The sequence below is a fragment of the Telmatherina bonti genome (assembly GCF_933228915.1).
Source record: "Telmatherina bonti genome assembly, chromosome: 5".
Classification (NCBI taxonomy): Eukaryota; Metazoa; Chordata; class Actinopteri; order Atheriniformes; family Telmatherinidae; genus Telmatherina; species Telmatherina bonti.
The window spans coordinates 27,494,483-27,517,861 of NC_136623.1; the positions used below are offsets into that span (position 1 = coordinate 27,494,483).

General features: G+C 36.3%; 1 protein-coding gene across 1 annotated transcript in view; it reads left to right on the forward strand.

Annotated features, from left to right (window-relative positions):
• The window catches only part of triob (trio Rho guanine nucleotide exchange factor b), a gene marked incomplete at its 5' end in the record, with an annotated part of 102,746 nt that overhangs the window by 26,975 nt on the left and 52,392 nt on the right, over window positions 1-23,379 (forward strand). The window contains 6 exons of the mRNA XM_079240307.1: window positions 10,927-11,001; window positions 13,183-13,297; window positions 16,461-16,653; window positions 17,836-17,940; window positions 19,290-19,760; window positions 21,006-21,128. Of these exons, the coding sequence (XP_079096433.1) occupies window positions 10,927-11,001; window positions 13,183-13,297; window positions 16,461-16,653; window positions 17,836-17,940; window positions 19,290-19,760; window positions 21,006-21,128 (1,082 nt within the window). The remainder of the gene's footprint in view (window positions 1-10,926; window positions 11,002-13,182; window positions 13,298-16,460; window positions 16,654-17,835; window positions 17,941-19,289; window positions 19,761-21,005; window positions 21,129-23,379) is intronic.

A 23,379-nucleotide genomic window follows, 5' to 3' on the forward strand; every position in this document is an offset into this window, starting at 1 on the left:
GAATAAGTTCAACTACCTTTTCTAGGTCATAGCACAGATTAATTGGTTTAAATCAAAGTTTTTTTCTCCTTCAGTTTTCTAATGGATGATTTTAAGTTGAAAATAGACAAATACATCCACTCTAAAGGTATCTGGAAATAATAGTTTTTCCTGATCACTAGTCTACTATTGATTCCTATATTCTTTGATTTCAGATTAATAAGGCAAATGGAATGAGAGTGTTTTTGTTTGTTTTATTTTTCATTTTCTTTTTCATTTCTTGCTCTAATAAGGGGGAAGTGTTTGACTTGCCCAAGAGGGAAGAAAAGTGCTGGCGAGGGTTACTGTGAGTTGCTGTTAGTGAGGCTTAGGGGAACTCTAAGAACGTCAGTAGTGAAAAGAGTCGGCAGAGGGGATGGGGTGGAGGTGAGAACACAAGAAAAAGAGAAAAAAAAAAGGGATCCGTAAACTGTACACAAAGATGAGGTTGTTGTTCAGGCTCAGTGAAGTGGAAAGGGAATATTTTATCATAAAGATAAAAACCTATGAAATACTACCATATCTCAAGGTACAAGCTAAGCCTAACCTGATTAAAAATCTAAAAACAAACTCACACTGGCACTTATTTTACCCTGCGTCAGACGTTCTTTGCAGAGCTGTGCTTTTGTGAGAGCACAGATGTACACCATGCATTACTCCATCATTTGACTACAACCCTCGCTAGTTTCCCAGACAGCTCAGTGGAGTAACTTTCACACTTCCTTACTGTTTATGTGTGCAACGCCCCTTTTCTTGCAGTGCTTACACACTCGGGTTCACTCTGCTTTGGATATGATCTTCAGAGATGTTCTGCTTTTCTTTGGATGTAGAGTTGTTTCAGAGGGCTGTTAATCTGCAGGGTAATATGAAGACGCAGACATGCTTATTTTATTTTCATTCTTCAGTTTCGATTGGCTACAGTTACATGATGTTTTTTAATTCGAAATTGAATAATTTGGACTTAACGTATTCTACGAGTTTACATGAAAATAACAATTCTGAATGAACTTTTACATGAAACACGTCCTCAATTAATTCCACTTCAGAGCGGCGGGTTGGGAAGGGTTCTGTTTGGACAAAGGGTGCACGTGACAGATGGCGTAAACCAGAAATAAACAAAGGTGGATCCCTGCTTCTTGTCTTTTCAGTTGTAACTTGTAACTACATAATAAGTATCAGTTTTGCCGCTATTTTCATTATGAATTCAAAGTACCAGCTCAACACGAGCATACTACTTCACTTTTTGCAGCAACTTAGGAGAAAAAAGATAGACCACTGAACATGGGACGCGAAACAACGCGCGTCATCAGGACAGGACAAGGTAACGAGCACGTGCAGAATGACCAGAATTAACTTCGAGCGGTATGAAGGTTTACATGACAGAGGGATTACCAGCCACTTACATCGGAATTAAGTTTAATTCCGAATGGAAATTTGCATTAGGAATTAATTCTTTACATGTTTTTTTTTTTCATCAGTTTGAAGCGGAATTAACTTTTATTCAGAATTAAAGTTTATCTTTGTTTGTACTGATGTTTTACAACATAATTTGGGTTTGAGTTGCAATTATGGCTTGTGTTTAATTCACAAATTGAAGACTGACTGAAAACCTAAAAAATGTATTAGTTTTAACCCAAGAAAAAAATGCTAAACATGCACATAGCTTATCAGATGTGAGGATTTGCTTTTTGTCTCTTTTAAGCAGTTACCCGCTGTTTGGAGATTGTATACACAACTTAATGAGAAACAGCAAAAGAATGAACTGGACAGAAAATTTAAGTACATTGTTTTATCTGAAGGCACCACACTTCACATTACCTACTGAACATCTAAGTACAGCGTGAGAGCTGTACCATGAAGTTGGTTTTTTGGTTCTAGCCTTCTCATTTGTTATAACTTATTCATGTTCATTTTCTTTTTTTTGCTGTGCAGAGGGGTTAAGTCCAGGTCGAGGGGTTGCGGTGGGAGCAAAGTGTTATTTTTGCTGTAAGCCACACTGTAACAACAACAATATGAGAAATGTGATGAAAGTTGAGCTCACCACAGTCCCCAGGCCCCCTGCCAGCCCCGGATGAAGGTCACAGAGCTGAAGTGGAGTGGAGCAGAGGCAGCTAGCAGTGGTTTTGTCTGTGAGAAAGAAAGAGAAGGACCGTTAGATGTGTGTGTGTGAGAAAGAAGTGTAAAAGAGGGTAAAATAAATAAATGAGAAGGCTCTAAAGTCAGACAGAAGGAAACTGGAAAGGAGCAAAAATAGTGCTTTCCTTTGTCATTTTACCCTCTTGCGCTGGTACAAAACACACTTGTTGCTTCTCTTGTCTGTGTTTTCACTGTACCGCCCTGCTTATAACAGCTTGCTAGAGAAGAAAAAAAGCCTAAACATATAATGCCCATAGCAATCTGGGGCATTGCAGCTCAATATCCCCACACACGAAGGAGGATAAACAACAGTATTATTTATGTGTTAGAAAAATCTTGAATCTGGACTTTATGTTTGTAGTTGTGGCTAACAGAGCTGAAATATGCTATCTATTTGTTCACCTCCTCTGTAAAATTTGTTTAAAAATCAAATTATAAAATCTGTATTTAAATGTTTGTGCCAGCAGTACACTGTTATTTCTAAGCTTCTAAATTAACAAAAAAAAAAAAAAAAAGTACTTTTCATCTCCTCAATTGGCTCTAAAACACTAAAGATCCCAACAAAATGCTGGTCGTATCATGCTGTGAACGCCGGCTGTGGGAGCGATTGCTGTCTCAGTATTACACTTGCTATTCTGAGTGTATCAATGAGTTCACACTGGCAAGTATAACTAAATGAAGTGTACTGCACCTGATACTAACTTCTTTGACAGATTTATAACTTGGGTAGGTTCTCTTGCTCAGACATTTTTTTTTTTTTTGTTCTCTGGGTGAAGTGGTTCTTCGTCCTGATAGTAGTCTATACATTTTGTAATCATGAACAATAAGAAATATAGTTAGACCCCACAGTTTACTGTATATCTGTAAAAACTCTGACCAATCAAAACGTTAGGGCCGAATTGAAGTTGTTCATTTCTTATATTTCGTAAGCTTCTTCACGGCTGAGAAAATGCAAGAAGGATTTCCCGACCCAGCTTGGTTGTTTTGCCTCTTCCCGCTAAACAGCCGAGAAAGAGAAAAGTCGTTGGTGGAAAAAGCTGGGAACTAGAAAGACCACAAATCTCCGCCATGGCATTTAAAAAGTTCCTGGATCCAGATCACCACCAAAATTAAACTTGTTCTTCCTTTTTACATTTCCAACAATTTGCGAAAATTTAATTAAAGTCAGTCCATAACTTTTTGAGTTATCTTGAACACAAACAGAAAAACAGATAAACGCCGGTAAAAACGTAACCTCCTTGGCGGAGGTAAGAAAAAAGCCCTGGATCATGCAAGTAGCAAAACCAGAGGAGGAGGAGCCAAGACAGGGTGCCACTTTTCGATCTTGCTAGCTCCCCAACATTACTTACCCCAGCTTTAACTCATGTTACAGCCGCAGTGCTTCAATAACTTTGTTAATGTCACCCTAAAATGGAAATGAAAGGAAAGAATGGGACATCCCATTGTTGCAGCAAATGTTACCTTCAGATAATGCATTGCTGTAAAAGAAAAAAATTAGATAAATAAAAAAGACCACACATTCATGCTCTTATTGTGACAAACTGCTAGAAGTTGGGAAAACAATGCAGATAACATCTACATGAACCAAAAATATTTACACATCTAGAAAAATACAGTGACGTCACCCATGAATGTCCTATATTTATTTCAAACATCTGTCAAGGTTTTTTATTTGTTAGTTTGTTTTGGTTTTTTTAGATCATGAACATGTCGGACACTATTTATTAAGTTGACTTTTTCATCCTCAATAAACACCATCATGGCCATGTAGAAAAAAAAGCAAACGATTTGCAGGGTAATCAGCACAGATTGCAACGCAAATGCTGTATTCACCAAGTGTCACCAAAGAGTTGGAATCAGTTATGGTGGATTATGATAAATAAATGCTCTGAAGCTTTCTAAACTGTATCATATTTCATTTTATTTTATTTATTTTTTTATCATAACAACAAACACTTAGAGGTTAGTTGAACCTTCAGACATCCATTTGAGGGGATATTTTTTTTCTAATATACTTCAAAAGGTGCTGCTCAGAGATTAGTTAATCAATACAAGCATAACTAAAGCTGGTGTTTTTCTTTGAAACAAATTCAGTCGTATGGTATGCATGCAGGTTTTAGATTTACATTATAACCTGATTATTTGTTCAAGTTGAAGAAAAGATTGATTCAGGCTGCCAGCAGTCCAGTACTGAGAAAGTCTGGTGGGAGGGGGGGTTTCAAAGTTGGCAGACCATCCCACAAGCAGTTCTGACAGTATAATGGCCCCATGAATGTATCCGCTTCAACATTTCCTCTGTTTGTGCTCTTTGCTCCAATGCCCCCCATATTCACAGACCTTCTAAGTAAGAACAAACTGAGCGAACCATGCTGAGCAATGTGACAAATGAGTCCCAGTTCACACATTCGCAAAAGTAGGTTCTCATACTGAGCCTTGATTTACTGGTGAACTATGAAAGAACCATCAGAAATCCATCCCAGTCACAGATACCAAACTTAAAGCATTACACTCAGCTGTGATTAAATGATCTTTTACATTTAAACTATCAAATATTCTCAAATGATCAATTGATGTGCATGCTCACATCATATATGTAAAATCTATTTTTTAAAGCCTAAAGCATATAATCTTTGCATTATACCTCAATTATCTTTCATAAGCAGCTGGAATCTGTGTTTTCATGTTTGTGCTGAGACGGCTGGGAGATCAGCCAGGGGAATTGTACTATAGTATTTCTGTTGTATTATGTAGCAGACCTGATCTGCTCCACTACACACACAGCCAGCTTGTAATTGGTCTGAGTTGGAGTTTACGAGGTTAGGAGCCAGAGGATTGACATGCTGGCACGGGCTCCTGATGCCAGGATGCACAGATGCACCATGTATGGTCTAGTCTGTGGTCTAAAGGATTGGAATCAAAGGGGATTGGTTGTGTTGAACCAAGGCCGTGTGTTCCAGCTCTGTGAGCAGATGAAGCAGAGATGTAGTTGTAGCTCAGCCTGGATTATTAATCAGGTTTACAATGTTTGTAAGTGAAGTAATTGTTTGTATTTATCCATGAGTGGGTTACATGCATGGTCATGTTTGCTGTACTGTAGTATTCTGTTTAGATTCATGACTGTGAGATTTTCAAGCCTGGTATCAGGAGGGCATTGGCATGTCTCCGATACACAGCGATGTGAATTGGCAGATTTAGGGCAGAGTCCTTGTGGAGTTATAAAGACAAGAAGGGCTAAGCAGAGGGAATCTGTGCCACTATGTCTTGATCTGGCTCTGTGCTTTCTAATCATGTAGCAACAGGAGTGAAAACATAGCTCTAGTTGCATTAGACAAATTTTTACAGTGGCAGGCAATTCGTACATGTGAAGCAATATTCTATTGACCCCAATCTAAATTACTGGGGGGTTTTTTGTCATTGTGTTTGTGTGAGTTGTCAATGGGGCGATCCATTCCCATCCTAAAAGTATAGTGTTATTAATGGCAACACTACAGTAGGGAATTTAGCTTGCCCCCCCCCCCCGAAATGTGTATTATTTCTACTGTAGTCACCAGGTGTTGGTAGACCTTATGATATGCTGTACACAAGTGTTGGGTAAAAAACACTGCGCAAAAGTGTTATGGGCAGAAACTGTGACAAACTAGCCTGGACCAGGCAACTCTAATTCGTAGACTCGTAGATGTTATTAATTGTTTTTTTAGAGACAGTATGATTACTAATGATGAACTTTTTCTTGTAAATCTAATTTGATTTGTGGCCAAACATCCCATTCATTAATGCACTTTCACAAGAAAAACTCCACTTTTTCTGGTGCTAAAGACTTAACTGGAGCAGTATGTCTCGACTATTATTCCAATGCAAAACAGTAAGGCTGTTAAAACAGTTAATATTTGCAATGAGTTTAAGGTATTTGTTTGAATAATCATATGAATAACAATGAATAGTAACAAAAATAAGTATAGCAATATTATTATGAATAATCTTGTGTTTTTCTTTCCTTTTTCTTTTTATTTATTTAATATGTTTTCTTATTTTCTTAGTATATGTATTACTAAATTCTTTTGGATGTATTCTTGCATTGATAATTCTCCATAAAGCTTGGGGGAAAATACAATAACAATCTTGCCACCAAGGTAAACACAGTACATATCTCATATTGGAAAACCTCACAAAGCCTAACTGGAATGTTGTTTACTTCTGATAACTTGGGTTAAAATAATCAGAAAATGCATCCATGCACTCTCTTTTTCAGATTAGGGTTATCAGAATATTGCTGTGAATATAAACGATGTCATTTACTCGAAGCTTAGCAAACCGAGCATAGAGGTGTTCATGTCTGCACCCAGACTGGACAGTTATTCCAGTTTAGTTGTTCTAGTTTAGTTGACAAATTATACTTATCTTCTATTTGTCTCCAGTGTTTTCTTTTCTTTGCATTTTTATTATCAGCTGCCTAAATATCCACAGCCACCATTAAATGCCAAAACACAAAAAATACCAGGTGCAAATCGTTAAGGCATTTGCGTATTATGTACTGTGTGCTGTGTAGAAACAGAGATGGCATATTTGCATTGAATGTTCATGTTTGTATAGTGCTTTCTTACTGCGTGCATGTGTTTGTCATTGACAGAAAGGCACATATGGTTTTTGTTTCCATGATCTCCATCCCAACATATGTGCAGTTGTTTCCTTGTCATGCACTCACCTTGAGGCCACCGGTTTCATAAGGGGTACTCCCTATTGTCACCATTTTCTGGTTTTAATTGTATAAAAAATATATGTAGTTTGATTTTTTTTTTTTTTTTTTTTTTTAGGTCACCTTAAAATGTTATTTCCTGGATGAACACTATGCATTTCACCCCCTTCAATGAGTGCACAATGACAGCTAAATGGATTGCTCTCATTATGAGTGTGTTATGAACAAGCAGTCTGTGATTGAAAAGCTTTATTTCATGCTCAGCAGGCTTGTAGATGAAGGCCTGTGTGTAGTGCAGAGATGAGCTTGTGTGTTTATCTGTGTGTAAGTGTGTAAAGTGAGAGGCGATAATGGGATTTTATGAATCACTGTGTGTAGGGTGATACTTTTTTTTTTTTTTTTTTGTGGGATATTCTGGGTTTTATTGCTGCGCATAAAACCAGGAAAAGCCTTGTGGTTATATGTGTAATTGTGGCATTGTGTCTATTTTACAGTGTTGACATCACACATATCAGGCCATCATATTGGGGAAGCAATATACTTTTAACCAGCTGTTTGTACTTTGTAGCTCTTCATTTTTATGATCATTCAACACTTTTCTGGAATTCTCCAGGCGGTCCATGCACCAGCATTAAGATACAAATTTGTATGACAGCCACATGTGTTTCTCAAGCACTACTGTGCTTTGCACGAAGCAGTGGTGCATGTATGTCCAGCTTTCTGCCAGACTGGCTCTGATGTGGTATTTAAAAAGGTGCAGAGCAACAGTTTAAGCCAATCTACATCAGTTTAACAGGGGTCAGCACTGGCTGCATACCAGGTTCAATGTCTTATATAAACCACCCCAATGAGGAATGTGTCTGGCTACACATCACAGGAAAAGCACGCACGCACATGTGCTGACATAGAAAGCACATAAGATATATTATTTAATCTTTTTGGTTTTGTTTTTTCCTGCCTACGGTCTGTGGTGTTTATTTTTGATGCACAGTCATTGATATCTTTAATGTTTTTAATTTGGACTAAACGGTATAGAAAATGAATTCAGGTGTTTTTTTGTTTTTTTTTTTGGACCTAGTTTTTGTATGTTTGAGTCAGAGAGTGTGAAATTTAATGAGGAACACGTGCAGCAATTTTTAAAGTAGCCGAGAAAGTTACAAAAAAAATGTGGAAATAACTCAGCTATTCAGTTATTGCAATAGAAAAATTTAAACCATTTTTGCTCCATGATTCCTCTCATGTTCCTACTGGTTTCATGTAAGGTATGGCCAGTGGAGCCTTTCCTGCTTAGAGCTTTTGGGGTGCTACTCAAGTCTTGACTATTGCTTCTACATCTCTGACTGGAGCAATTAAATCCAGAGAGAATTATTTAAACGTCTTCTTCTGCTGCCTCTTCTGTCTACTTCATCATATTACCTGTGTTCGGATGATTGCTCAGTCACCATGTTCCTCTGTCTGTTCTGCCTGAATCATTATCAGTCTTTGCCGCTGTATTCCAGTTCAGTCTGTCCCTCTTCACTGTCATTTTTTTTCTATCCTTCCATCTTTTTCTTCATATCCCATGTAACTTCTTTTTTTCCCATTGCTCGTCCTCATTTATATCTAATTTTCAACCTGGAAGGATCTTTCTTTTACTTACCACATGTCTCATGTTAATACATTTCTAGTTCTTTTTTCTAGCTTTTTTATTACTTTGACTAAGTCCTACTTAAGAGCACAATTTTTTATGTGCATATATGTGTAAATAAATCAGCACTCTGCAATTTCCCCACCATCTTATTTGCTTGTTTGTAATTAAATGTTTAGCACAGTGAAACTAGTACTGTCTTTCAAGTTGTTGCATTTCCTTATAAACTATTTATTTTCATTTCTAACCCTGATCTCAGTTTATGTAAATATTTAAGCATCCTGTTTCTGTGAGAGATAATAGTAGTGTTAGTTTTTTACTCAATTTTATTGGAATTACAGTGAGAAGAAATAAGCTCTTTATTCTACATGTCAGATGACATCAGTTTCGCACCCAATTACATGTCTGCACACATGCATACACACAAGACTCTTCTCTCTCTTACATGACCTTGTGAAAATATTCAGTCTTGTTTTTTTTCTGTTTTGTTGACATGCAACTATAATTGAAAGGGATTTTTAAATGCCTGCAACAAATTATATTTAAACAAAAAGGCATGAAACTGAAAGCTTGAACATATATGTATTCTCTCTTCCACAAATCTGATACTTTGTAAAATCCAGTTTGGCTCCTTTGTGCTGGAAGGATTCAGCAGTTCTTAAATACCACAGATTCTTAATCAGACTGAGGTTTGGGCTTGAACAAGGCCAGTCCAAGTCTTTTGAATGGGCCTTTTTAAAACATTCATGAATTGTTTGAGCAGAATACTCTGAGACATTATGATGCTAAAAGGTGAACCTTCACACCAGTATGATATGATTTATATTATTTAGCTCCATCTATAGTGAGTTCTGGGTGATGAGGGGTGTGTGGATTGAATTTACTCTTCTTGACTGACAAACTTGTAGAGTCTCCCTGATGTGTTTTGGTGAATTTCAAATGTCCCAATTAACCAGTCATGCTTGCTTGGTTGCCCCTCATTGTGTAGTCTTGCTGCAAATGAGTCAACAGACCACACACAGGTGGAGACCATTACAGCTAAATATTCTAGCTTCTCAAAATAACAGGTGGCAATAAATCATAATTAAAGACTTTAGAGCAGGGATTCCAACCCAGGACCCCTCAGAGCAGTGTCCTGCAACTTTTTGGATGTTTCTTTTCTTCGCCACACCTGACTCAAATTAAGAGCTCATCAAGAGGCTTGTGCAGAATTTATTCCAAGTATTTTGCATTGTTTTTTTTTCATTGTTTGTCAAGAGTTTGTTTGGTTTTATTTTTGTTGTTGTTTTTTTTTGCAGGTCAGAAGTGCAATAGCCTACCCAATAACTATAGCATGTCTATTATAGCTGTCAGCTATAAGTTTTGTCCTCCAGTTCTCTGTTCAAATATTATGAAAAAACAATGTATCAAATTATCTATAGCCAGCAGAAATACAAAAGTTGAAGACAGAAATTTAAAAAATATTTACCAAAACTGTTGGTAAGTTTACAATTCAGAGTAAATAACTTTAGTAACACTCTAATATGTTGCATCAACTAGTCGTAAATGTCTTTGTGTGTGTAGCTGCTGCATTTTGCTCCTTGGTGTTGATCAATGTGCCGTCTGTTGAGGAGGCAAAGGAAAGGGATTGACATTTAAATAACATATCAACAGACCAGGCAAGACCAGAGTGGAAAATTTTAACAGTTAATTCTGCAACAATGTCCTATTTAAAAGAAAAAAAATACAATTTTCTGAATTGTTGGATATTTTCAAAGGCCATATAATACAGATCAACAAAAATAACAATTTTGTTTGTAATCAGCTTGATCTGCAGATGGTCTAATTGCTTCTGAAGTAGTGGTAATATAAGCACTATTATTTAATGTGACATAATTAATCATATTGTCCTCCATATGTCTTTTCCACAGATGTGCAAGCAGTACTCAGTATTTTAATCCAATGCCTTCTGCAAGCAAATATTTATGCAATAAATCTGTCTGGCTCATGTATAATCCTGATATATTGGGGTTTTTTTTCACTAAGGCTAAAACTAAAGTGAAGGAATATGAGCTTTTCTTGTTTTATTGTTTTATTGAACTATCATGCTGGATTCTATGTACACTTGAAGGAAGGCTTGTGTATTGGCAAAGGGGGTACTCTTTTTATTTTGGTGCAGATAAGCATCACTGTAATAAACATGGTAAAACACAACATTGACAGAGTATGAGGGGGCTTCGTTTATTTTTTGCGTTTTAAAAAAATTATAGCACTAGCAAAAGCAAACTTAACATTCCTGGATGCTTATTGCAAAAACTTTGATGCTTTAGTTGTTTCCAGTTGCATAAGTAAATCAACCGTGCATTCAGACTGTAAAACTTTAAAGAAGTGCAAAAATTAAATCTATTTTGACTGGTGATCATAAACAAAGTTGGTTGTTGTGGTTTAAGTTTATGTTTTCTTTGTGTTTCAGGGTTTCATCGCAATGAGGATATGAAGGCTATTGATGTGCTTCCTATCCTCAAGGAAAAGGTTGCCTTTCTTTCAGGTCAGTGATAGTAACAGCAGATATTGATATTATGTTGACACTGTGTTCATCAAAATTGTCATTTAAGGCAATGATTTCCCAATTCACACTCAAGTTTATTCTTCTTCAATAAGTTTTTCTAGTTTGAATGAAATGCTGGATAATTAGTCTCCATGGGAAAATGGTTTCCCTTTATTTTTATGATGCAACAAACATTTTTTTCAGAGGAGAAAATGCCATGAATTGAGGTAAGGTCATCAAGGCTGTTAATACAAAAGAGAATTCACACTGGTAGCATAAAGGTCTTTACACACCTACTTTTGTCCAAAAAATTCATTCAGTGCCAGCAATATTTTTTATTGGATCAGTGTAATGGGAAAGTTTACATTTGTTAAAAAAAAAAAAAAAAAAAAAAAAAAAGATTCCGTCCAGCAATTTTCTAAGTTTGACACATACATACATACATATATATATATATATATATATATATATATATATATATATATATATATATATATATATATATATATATATATATATATATATATATATACATATATATATATATATATATACATATATATATATATATACATATATATATATACACTATATATATATATATATATATATACATATATATATACACTATATATATATATATATATATATATGTATATATATATATGTATATATATATATATGTATATATATATATATATGTATATATATGCATATATATATATATATATGTATATATATGTATATATGTATATATATATATATATATATATATATATATATATATATATATATATATATATATATATATATATATATATATATATATGTATATATATATATACATATATATATATATATATATATGTATATAATTATACAGGCTTATACTTCCTCTTATAAATGCCTCATTAAGTCTCACAACATTTACTCTCTCTATGTCCTTTTACATAGTTTTACAGAACTATATCACCTACAAGCTTGCTAGCATGTTTAGCAGGGCTGGTATTGCACTGGATCAGCTAGAGGGACAGTATGCGATTTGTATCTCAAACCAATTAAGTCTTTCACAATGCTTCATAGTGACTAGATGTTAAAGCCAGCTAAAACATGTAACCAAGAGCAACAGTGTCAAACCCATTCTACTGTAAATAAAAGTAGCACAAAGCCAGTAACATCTCATTATATAAACCTAGCTTAGCAGTGCTGAATATGCTACTTACTTTGCTAGCTAACTTGCCAGGCTTGATTGTTTAAGCAGCTTCATAGGGATGTTACATGGTTACCAACACCAGCTAATTACACCTGATTACTCAGTTGGCTGACCTAGTTCACCTTTTAAAACTAGTTCTTCAGAGAAGGACAAGAAAAACAGAGTATAACAGACTAACTGTCCCACCTCACCGTACTTGCAGATATTCGAAGATTGCTAACATTTCTAACAAACTGTAATTTCACATACCATCTCAGCTAGTTAACCTAAGTAGAAAGAATGTGTAACACTGTGTAGCAAAGGTTTTTAAAAGGGCAACAGTAGCTATAGTTTGATTGTCTTCAAGAGTACTTTCTATGGCTTTGTTCTTGCACTAACTAAATGGCTAATATTGCAACTGTTATGCTTGTGAGCTAAAAAAAAAAAAAAAAAAAAAAAAGGGCAGTGGGGGTGTGCTAATGAAATTTGCTGTTAAAAAAAAACTATGGTCACAAATTTATGAGCATTTCCATTAGGTAAACTAGGGGTATAGCTTGTTTGGCGTTCATATGTAGTTCAACTGCAGTATTACGGCTGCATCATTACCCTCCTTGTCATCATGAGATGAACCACTGAGATTACTTTTCAGTATGGTCATGACTAACTGCAGTCATATCCACAGATGGCACCCATGTTAATTGAAGGTCATCTCACAACATTACTCCATACTGTTCATATTGTAGCTAAAGGTTATTAGTCCTCCATTTGAACACGACAGCAACAAACATGACTCAAGTTTTTAAATTTTAGTCAGCATGCTTATGGAAAGTGTTGTGAGAAGTTCCTCCTGGTCTTGTGTAACTGTTTCTTATTCCTCCATTTTTTTCAATATTTGAAACAGAATTTTCTATGACTGTTGGACAAGTTGTTACACATGACATTACTGATAATCTACCTCTCATTATATCCTCCTATCATTATTTCCAAAGGCGGCAGAGACAGACGTGGAGGTCCGGTTCTTACTTTTCCAGCGCGGAGCAACCATGACAGAATACGAGTAGAGGACTTGCGCAGGCTCATAGCTTACTTGGCTACAATCCCAAGGTAGGAAATCTCATGACTGTTTCTAATACAGAGGCTTTCACTTGAGGGAAATGTGGATATTTGTGTAGATAATGTATCATAATGTAAATTGCACTGCAGTGCACAGTAAACACCAGAGAAATCTGGTGGATTTGAATAGATGGCTTCTGTTTTTAATTGGAAAAGACAATATACTAGTAAGATAAAGCAGTTGAAATACTCCAGTTATGTTTTTTTGTTTGTTTGTTTGTTTTTTTAAATGGTGTGCAAAATATGGTTTGCTGCCAAACCTATAGGCAACAGGCAGAGATTCATGGCTCCTTCTCTGAATTAATGTTGGGACCATCCTTCAAAAAACGATAATTAAGACATGGCAAAGTACCCGAGATGACCCTCACCTCAAAGAAGTGAACTATGCCTTTGATTTTAAACAGACATTTTCTACCTATAGAAACTACACACATCATTGCTTTCTTTCTGTCAGACTTTCCCACCATGCTTGGATTTTAGAAACAAAGCCTGAGGCTACAAAGAACTGGAATGGTTTTAGTTTAGATTGTCTAAGCAGATTCACCCCATTCCACCTTTTCCCTCCTTCATTTCCTCTTAGCGCTTTAAAATGTTTTTTTTTTTTTTTTTTTTTACCAGACCCCACCTCCCTCCCCTGACCCCTGTTGGTTCTAGTCTGATTCGAGAGTTTGTTGTAATCAATCGTACCATGTCTTTCAGCCTGTTAAATCTGTAGATTTTTCTTTTCCACTCCATTTGCTATGCTGTCATACAGACTTGAGTCTAAAAAATTTAAATTGTGTTGTCAAAGGAAATAGTTGCCAAGTTTAAGCTTGTGTTATGAGCACACTGATCTTCAACTCTAAAATAACCTTTAATAGCTCTCGGCTGTTTTGTTTGGAGTGTATTCTAATTATCTTGGAGGACTGCTTGCAATCTTCCATTATGCAGAACTGTCTGCTGCACTCCATATCACTGTAAAGTTTTCAGAATACTGAATTCAGAATACTGCTGCATGACCCCATTGTTATCAGAGTATTAGTTGTTGGGCAGATGACCTTACATTTCATGTGATAGATGGAGGAGTTCAAGGCTGATTCAATAAATGTAAGGTGTGTGCAAAACAAGCCCAAATCATCCGCCTTCCACCACCATGCTTGACAGCTTGTATTAGCTGCATGTGTTGAGATTAGGTCTGGTTTTTACTGAACTTGATGTTGTGTATTGTGGCTAAACATCTTCAGTTCAATCTTATCTACCCAAAAATCCTTATTCTAGTAGGACTGGGCGATAAATCGGATTTTATTTTCAATTACGATCTGGGTTTTGCAACGATCATAAAAATAAAAGGATGCGATTATTTTTCTCTTTGCAGTTTCCTCTGTTCACATATCTGTCTTCAGTTGCTAATCGAGCATCTCTGGCATTGCAGCGCTGTGCTGTAAACTCCTCTCACAGCCGCTTTGGTTTCATTCAGACACTGTTGCCAACTTGACGACTTTCTCGCTAAATCTGGCGACTTTTTTTTTTTTCGTTGTTAAAAGTGACTTGCGACAAATCTAGCAACTTTTACTGGAGTTATTAGAGACTTTTCTGATGTTTTGGTGACAGACTAAAAGGCCCATTTTGTTCTGCAGTTACTGTAAGGAACGAGCAGTGGGAGCCCCTCCCATCCTAAAGCCCTCCCAGGCGGCCAGTCTCAGTCGGCTCTGGCTGCAGGTCAATGTAGAATAATTGCAGTAGGTTGTGGAAGTTCACTACAACATAATTTATACCATTGTCAGTGACAACTGGCTGCATTATTTTTGTATACATAGTTCGGCGAGTTAAATCACTGTAATATCCCTCCATTACGGGGAGTTACCATAGCAATGCGTTAATCAGCTCGTTCAAATCAGCTGTCTTTTAACAGGTGAATGAGAGAAACGCGCTGTAGCTTGGCAGCAGTTGTTTGGCATAAAACATATATTGAGGCAAACATGAAATAGTTCCTAAAAGCGGATTAAACAACTCGGAACCGTGCAATGGACGGCTATAATATGACAGTTGGTTATAATATGAAGTTATGAGAGCTTCGCTGTTACACGGACCGTTACAGAAAATCATTCCTGCCCACCTAAATAAGACTGTTTTATGCTTTTTCCTTGTGTCTTAGATAACATCACGAATGTTACCAATGTTATTCATCTCCTCTCAATCATCGAGAACACCACGACGCGCAGCGTTGTTTAAAAATACTGGATAATTCTGTTAAATAATCGAGATCTCAATTTCTGTCAAAATACTCATTATAATTTTTGTCATAATCAAGCAGCCCTATATTCTAGGGCTTTGTGACTTGATAAGATGTAACTTTGCATCCCAAAGATCAGCACTTCCGATTTTTTTATTCATGAACTTTGTAGCTACACCAGGTAGCCTACACAGTTACAGCATATTTACAGAACAAATTAGCTAATCCGAGAGCTTAGTTTTACAGATAAGGATAGAAGAGATTTGATTCATCAGGGGTGACAGACCACTTATCCCCTTGGGTCTGAGAAGTGTCTTAAGTCAAATGTAGCGTGACTTCTATTCTTCAGCTTTATTCCTTCTCTCCCTGTTTAAATATTTCTATCTTTTTTTTCTGTATCCCCGTCCTCTCTCCTATCTCTACCCCCCCCCCCCCCCCCCCCCCCCCCTCTCTCTCTCTGTCTCTTGCTCTCTCTCCCTCTCTGTTGCTCTCTCTTCCTCTCTCTCTCGCTCTCCTCTCCCTCCTCTCTGTGCACTGTTCTTCTCTACCCATTTGGCCACCGATCTGTTTTCAGAGAGTGAGGTCAGAGTGAGATAGAGCAGGAGGGCCTGCGTCTGTTTCTGTGTCCTAGCTAGACACATTCAGATTAAAGCCTTTAATACTGAAAAACATCCATTTATGGACTTGTACAGCAACATGACGCCTGGTAAGTAGCAGTGGAAATTTCAACACTTGAATGTTTTAACTCTCTTTTTCCTGTCCAGACACTGCATAGGACAGGACCTCTTAGTTTAAATCTGTACAGCTTCAACAGACTTTTACAAAGCAGTTTTTTGTGTATTGTCATGTTAAAAGTGTAAATTTGTCAATAGTACAACATTTTCTCCTGTTCTGACGTGCTCTTTATCCTGGAATCTGACCCAATTTGAATGATTTTTGCAGTGAGGAGGTGGCCAGACATGGCTTCACAGTCATTGTGGACATGCGTGGTTCTAAGTGGGACAGCATCAAACCTCTGCTGAAGATTCTACAGGAATCTTTCCCTTCTTGTATCCACGTCGCCCTCATCATAAAACCAGATAACTTCTGGCAGAAACAGAGGACCAACTTTGGCAGCTCCAAGTTTGAATTTGAAGTGAGTGTTGCCTTATTTCTGATCTGAAAATGCTCATTCTTCTGTTGGCTGGGTTTGTTTTTATTGATGTGACATTGTACGTTATACTGTAATGATTTTTTTTTTCTTTTTGTGTATACTGTTAATCGTTGATCTGTTCCACTGTTTGCCATACAAACTGGTAGTGTTCTGCATGCTGTATATTCAAATTACAATTTGTTGTATGCAATTATAGTTCTTACTTGTACAGCATAGCCATCAGCTGTACTCTACCAGCTCTAATTGGACTGCTGCTCTGTGACAGTGGCACTATTCTGTCCCATGTGGGCAAGTGTAGCTGGTATATTTAGTCCTGACCCAGTTACTATGGAAACTGGATATATAGGACATTGCGAAGAATTTTATCTCAACTATAGTTAGTTGGGTTGAAAGAAGCTACTTGTTGTTTTGTAATTTCCTCGATGTACATATATTGAGTTGCATGCAGGGACAAGCAGAATACAGCTTGTTTGATTCACTCTGACTGGCTGCAAAGTTCAGAACCTAAGGAAGTGATGGCGATCTGTTCTTCTCTTTCACATCTAATCCTGTTATATACAAAAGTACAAGTAAATGTTTTCAGAGCACACAGCTCCTTGCTACAAACGTAAACATTCAGCAGTTCTTCAGCCTACAGGAAGCTGATATTGAAGCATCCACAGAGACTGATTGTTATTTATATTGTCACTTCATAAAAAGAGTCAGGAGTCTGTTAAGCCTTTTTTTTCCCAAAAATGTAATATTCACAAATCCATTGCTATTTCCATTCAAAACAAAAAGCAATATCAGTTCCAGTCCCGAATCTGCCCGTTTGTTGTTTTCATTACATCTACCTTAATTCATTTATCCTCACCTCTGTGTTTTTACTCTCTAAGAGTTTATATATCTATATAAGCATCTTATTAATGATAACATAAATGTTTGGTATTTCTGTCACCATATCTTTGTAAACATATCAACATGCAAAGCTGCTGATGCTGGAAATTATTTCACATCTTAGTTTAATGATTGGAAAGTTGATGATGGCTGTGTAACTTGTGTTTCTTTTTCTCTGAACTTCTTTTTTGTGCATTCCCTGAAATTTTTATTTCCTTTCTTTGTTCATCCTCCTTTTATCTTTGCCATTTTTTTTTTTTATATCTCTCACCTATCTACCTGCCCTAGACGGTGATGGTCTCCTTAGAGGGCTTGACCAAGATTGTGGACCCATCCCAGCTGACAGCTGACTTTGAGGGCAGTTTAGAGTACAACCACGATGACTGGATTGAGGTTGTAAAACTTTCTCTTTTTGCTTCCTCTTTTAGTTTCCTGCACTTTTACAATGCTGCCAAAATGATAGAATCAGCAAATGTAGAGGATGTTCTGCTTTTAAGAAGTGAAGAAAAACAATTGTATGTAATAGCAGAACATTCTGGCTTCATAAAACATACCCAGAAAGTTCCATTTTTTTCAGCTGAATAAGAGGGGAAAGGAAGACAACGTTCTTCTTAAATCTGGTCATGCCTTTTTCATGTATGGGTCGATAGAACAGCTTTGAAGAAAATGTTTGATCTGATCTGTGACACAATACTCTATCATCCTAACGATTTACCTGTGCATCACCAAACCCTCTTTCAAATATGATTAAATTAGAATTGTGAGAAAAATGCATGTACACCCATGCATTTACTGGATATAAACCTCTTATAATCAAAGACTGTGGAAATGGGCTTATTTTCTTCAGGCATCTGTACATATTCCACTGGACCTGAAGTAAACCACATTTTGGTTATAATATCTTCACCAAATGCTGATAAATGATCTAACAAGTCTGATTTGTTCTCCCTGATAATTTCTGTTTCAGTGTGAGTGATGGTTAATGTTTGGCTTTTATACATGTAAATCCCATTTCCTTCAGCAGGTTTGTTACCGTTCAGTCACAAAGAGTAACTCATGGCCATTTGTTTTTCCCATTATGTAATTTTGGTTATATATCTTTGATCATGTCCTGACAATTTGATATTTTCTTGTTTGGCCTTTATTTTCTTTTACTACACAACCATTTTCTTAGAACTTGTTCCAAATTTCAGGCACAAATCTGACCGGAAATAACCAAATTCTTTTGCCACAATCTAAGCTGAATGACCTTCTTGAAAATGTTTTATAACTATTATTTTTACTGGCCATGCTTTTTTTTTTAACCTGCCAGTCTTTAATGTGCAACAGTCAGAAAAGCATCCGCTTCAGTGACTTCAGATTCATTGAAATATTCAGTCATGTAGGCATTTGTTTTAGAAATGAAAACCACAAGGTCATTCCATTCCCTTTCCTTTAACTTGATCTGGGGAAAAATGAACAAACAAAATAAAAAGGTTCAGTATGTTTTGCAATTAGATTGATCAACTACTTAATTTTGCCATGTATCAAATCTGAAATAAAAAACCCTTTAATTATGGAAATCCATTTTTTTTTTTTTTTTTGTCAGAGGTTGTAGACCACAGACTTGTTTGCTTATTTAAGACGACTCATATTAAGACTTGCTGAGCAGCTTTTGTTTTTGTTTTTTTATAATTCTCTTTTCAATTACTTAAAACTTTCTAAGATACCAAATCTTGATAAATTTTATATATTATTTTCAGGTACGGTTGTCATTTGAGACCTTTGCTAGTGATGCTGCACGGGCTTTGGCACGCCTCGAGGAACTCCAGGAAACTTTGTCCCAGCGTGATCTCCCTCGGGACTTGGAAGGCGCACGGCGGCTCATGGAAGAGCATGCTGCTTTGAAGAAAAGGGCCACAAAGGCATCCATAGAAGAGCTTGACACGCAGGGACGAAGGCTACTCCAAAGGCTACAGTCACAAACGACAGGAGGGGGGAGTTGCGTTGAAAGCAGCTATGGCAACCGTGGTATTGGAGCCAGCGGAGATTCAAACGACCATCATCACGGGCTTCATGCTCATGCTGATACGCACAATCTAGTGACGAAAGTGACGGCTTTGTTGGATAAACTGCACGGGACAAGACAGAATTTGCAGCAGCTGTGGCACATGAGGAAACTAAAGTTGGATCAGTGTTTCCAGTTGCGGCTGTTTGAACAGGATGCTGAGAAGGTCAGAGTGCTTTATTATTCTTTGCTCTTTTCATCGTGCTTCATGTGTATTCTAGATACTTGTATATATGATGCTATATGACTGAGGAAAATGAGCTTAAACCTATTTGATCCTGACCGATCTTGATGTGTCTGTTCTGCAATTGACCTCTTAAATGCAAACGCCTCAGGTTGTAGTCCAGCTAATCAATTACAAGCACATTAGTAGTTGTTTTTGTTTGGAATATGGAAATATTACATTTCAAGTCTTCTGATTAAGTTTTGTTTCTGAGGTTAACAGCATTGTGTGAATATAGAGGGGTAAATGTATATCTCCTATGAACGGTTGTTGGCCAGTTTAACCTAATTATGTAAAATATAAAGTGAAGTCATTGGAAACTTAAAGATTTAAACTGTTTTTATGCAAATTTTAATAAAAACATTTTTGTTCATCCCAAGGGATATTCAGTTTTAAAAAAAAGTAAAATAGGGGGGATTGCCTTCATTTAATATTTACTATTGTTTAAAATGATATGTAGATTTTATTTTTTTAAATTTAGAACCAAGCACCCTTTGCAGCCAGAGGGCACAAATACTGTTTGCTCAAAATACTGTCACATGACTCCTTTAAACAATTAATTTTTATCTTAGCTAATATGCAGAGCTGCATCACTTCCATAAAAGGCAGTAAACTTAATCAAATGACACGACGATTTATCACGATTTTCAAACTTTCACAAAGTATTTTTGTTTCAGCTTTTTTTTTTTATATACATATTATTACTTTTGGTAACTTTCATCTTTGAGATAAGTATCTGAACTTATCTAAAGTTTTCTGAATTGAAATAATAAATGGAAAATAGTGCGTTTCAAAGGATGTAATTAACACTGGAACAATAAGGATTTTTAATAATTAATTATGTCTTCCTATAAATACTGCCCATTTTCAGCTCACCATCTTAGAAAATTTAGTTGTATAATTAAACTGTTATTAAATGCCCTTTTTGTACACATCAACACAACCATACACACACAGGTATTGTTGTTTTGCCCCTATTTATGATAAAGGAGAGTAAAAATGACTTGCCTCCAAAAAAAATATCGTCGCTGAGATGAGGTAAAAGGTGTTGGGTCATTGCAAACCGCGAACAACAGGCTCTTATTCTCTTATTCTTTTTGTAGTTTGCTGTTTGTCATCATAAGGAGGGTTTTTATTTTTTAAACACTTTCCACAAAATTAACATTTCACTGCCTCTTTTTTACGTAGATGTTTGATTGGATCATGCACAACAAGGGGCTTTTTCTCACCAGCTACACAGAGATTGGAGGGAACCACCAGCATGCTGTGGAGCTGCAGACGCAGCACAACCACTTTGCTATGAACTGCATGGTAAGGCGCAATCTTTGCTCTGCTCACACGCAGGCAAGCAACCATACATAGAGGCGCTCCAGTCACAACCTATCAGTGTTATTGTCATTTACAATAATCTGAGAAAGTCTCTCATTTGTGAACAATCAACAAACAGATCTTCACCTCTTCTTTATCTCCATCCATCTTCTCTGTTGAACTGAGACTTTGCCATGTATCCGGTATTCTTTCTACCATCATTTTCCCCATATTGTGTGACTTTTCACACAGCCCCAAATCTGTCCTGTCTTGCTGAGGAGCAGTTCTCATAATTGAGCCATATTGTCTCTGTGCATCCTCTACATTAGAGTACTGGCCTTTGCAGCCCAAGTCCACTTCTCTCTCTGCCCTCTTTTACCTTATTCCAGTTCATCGAGATCTACTGGTGACCTGTAAGACTTCCTGCTGACATTATGTTATCATCTCTGTAATTTATACACTATTGTGCTCTTCTGTTTCTAATCAAAACTTCTAGCCCTTTATGACACCTTTTCAAAGCTTCTCTTCCTGTTTCCTATGTGCCACAAATTATCCTCTGCTTTAACAGTATTTATATTGTACAGTTAGTACAGTATATTTAATAGCCCTCAGTCCTCTATATTACAGCTTCTTTTCACCTTTTGATAATTTATAATGGCGTATTATGTCACTCAGCAAGTAAACCAAGCCTGAATTATTTTGTAAAAGATAAATTTGTGTCACCAAAACTGTCTTTAAAGTTATATGAGGTTGAAACCTAAAGAACCCAATTATTCTGATTTGGACAGCAGCAAGCAATCTATAACAGGCATGAGTCATGGCCTAGTGGCCTAAATTATCTCATAGATTCTTTGTTGAAACAAACTGGTAGTAGTGAGAGGATGAGTGTCCATCAGCAGCTTCAGTTACAGCTGGTTGTGTTGATACAAACTTCTGCCAAAAAACACATGAATCTGCTGTTTACATGCACATGTTTTCATGTTGTACATACACAGGCACAGTCAGGTTAAGTCTGAGTGGCCACCGCCCCCTCCACCCATTCTTCCACAGGAAGCTGCTTTTCCTCTTCCTGTTGCCTGCGCCACAGAATGGAAATTCGTGGTGTCACTTTGTGATTGTGTGTTCCTGTACAGAGACTATCTGTTTCCTCTTATTTATGTACCCCACATTAAAACATTTTAATGATAATAAAAAAAAAAGGTAAAACAGCGTAATTATATAATCTTTCCATTTTGAAGAGACCAAATGTTCTCAAGATAGTTTCATAAAAAGAATGTAATGGTGTGCAATTGACTTTTAGAAATATTATAATAACTATCAACAGTAGGTATTGTTGCAAACATCCACAATGTCTGATAAATTGCAGGATAAATGCAAATGGGGATAATGAAATCAATGAAGCGCTGATGTACACAAGCAGACCACAGTCATGATACTGTTATGCCCCCTATGGGAGGTTTTTACTAACACGGGTTGTAAACTTTGTTTATCAAGAGTTGCTTACTCTTACTTTTTTGTTGAACGACCAATACTAACATCAAACTGAACAAGCCAATCTTTGGTATATTTCCTGATTTTTTTTTTCTGTAAGAATTATACATTTGAAATTTTTATTATCATAAATATGTTGAAATAAGACAAATTATTTTTCTACATTTATTTTGAATTTGTAATTGACAACTGGTCACCAGAAATTCTACCTTCAGGGTCTCTTAGCTATATTTATTTATTTATTCTCTATAGAAGTTGTATTTATGAAATCAAGTGTAATTACTACAAAAAATATTCAAGTATAAGTTATTTCAGGCATATTGTTCAGCTAATTTAGGCAAAGTCAAAATATTCATTAGCTGTGCTGTACTACACCCACCATCTTCTGCCTGGTGACTTAACAACACAAAAAATCCCAGATAGATGTTTTTAACTTTGCAGACACTAAAAATGGTTTTACACCAAAGTTTAACAATGGTTTTTGTGAACTCCTAAAAAGTGCTCTGTATAACATTTAAATGTATACATTTTGTGTATTCAGATGAATTGCTAAAAAAAAAAAAACAAAATTATAAATATGTATCACATTTCTAAAGCAAACTATTCAATACAAATATGAAAATGTACCCTAGAACTAGCATTGATAACATTACATATGATAAAGAACTTGTTTATACACGATGGTGTTCTTCTCTGGCCATCCATGGTCTCATTCAGACGAATACCGGTAAGGTTAATGGCAAACAAATTGATTGTCACATGA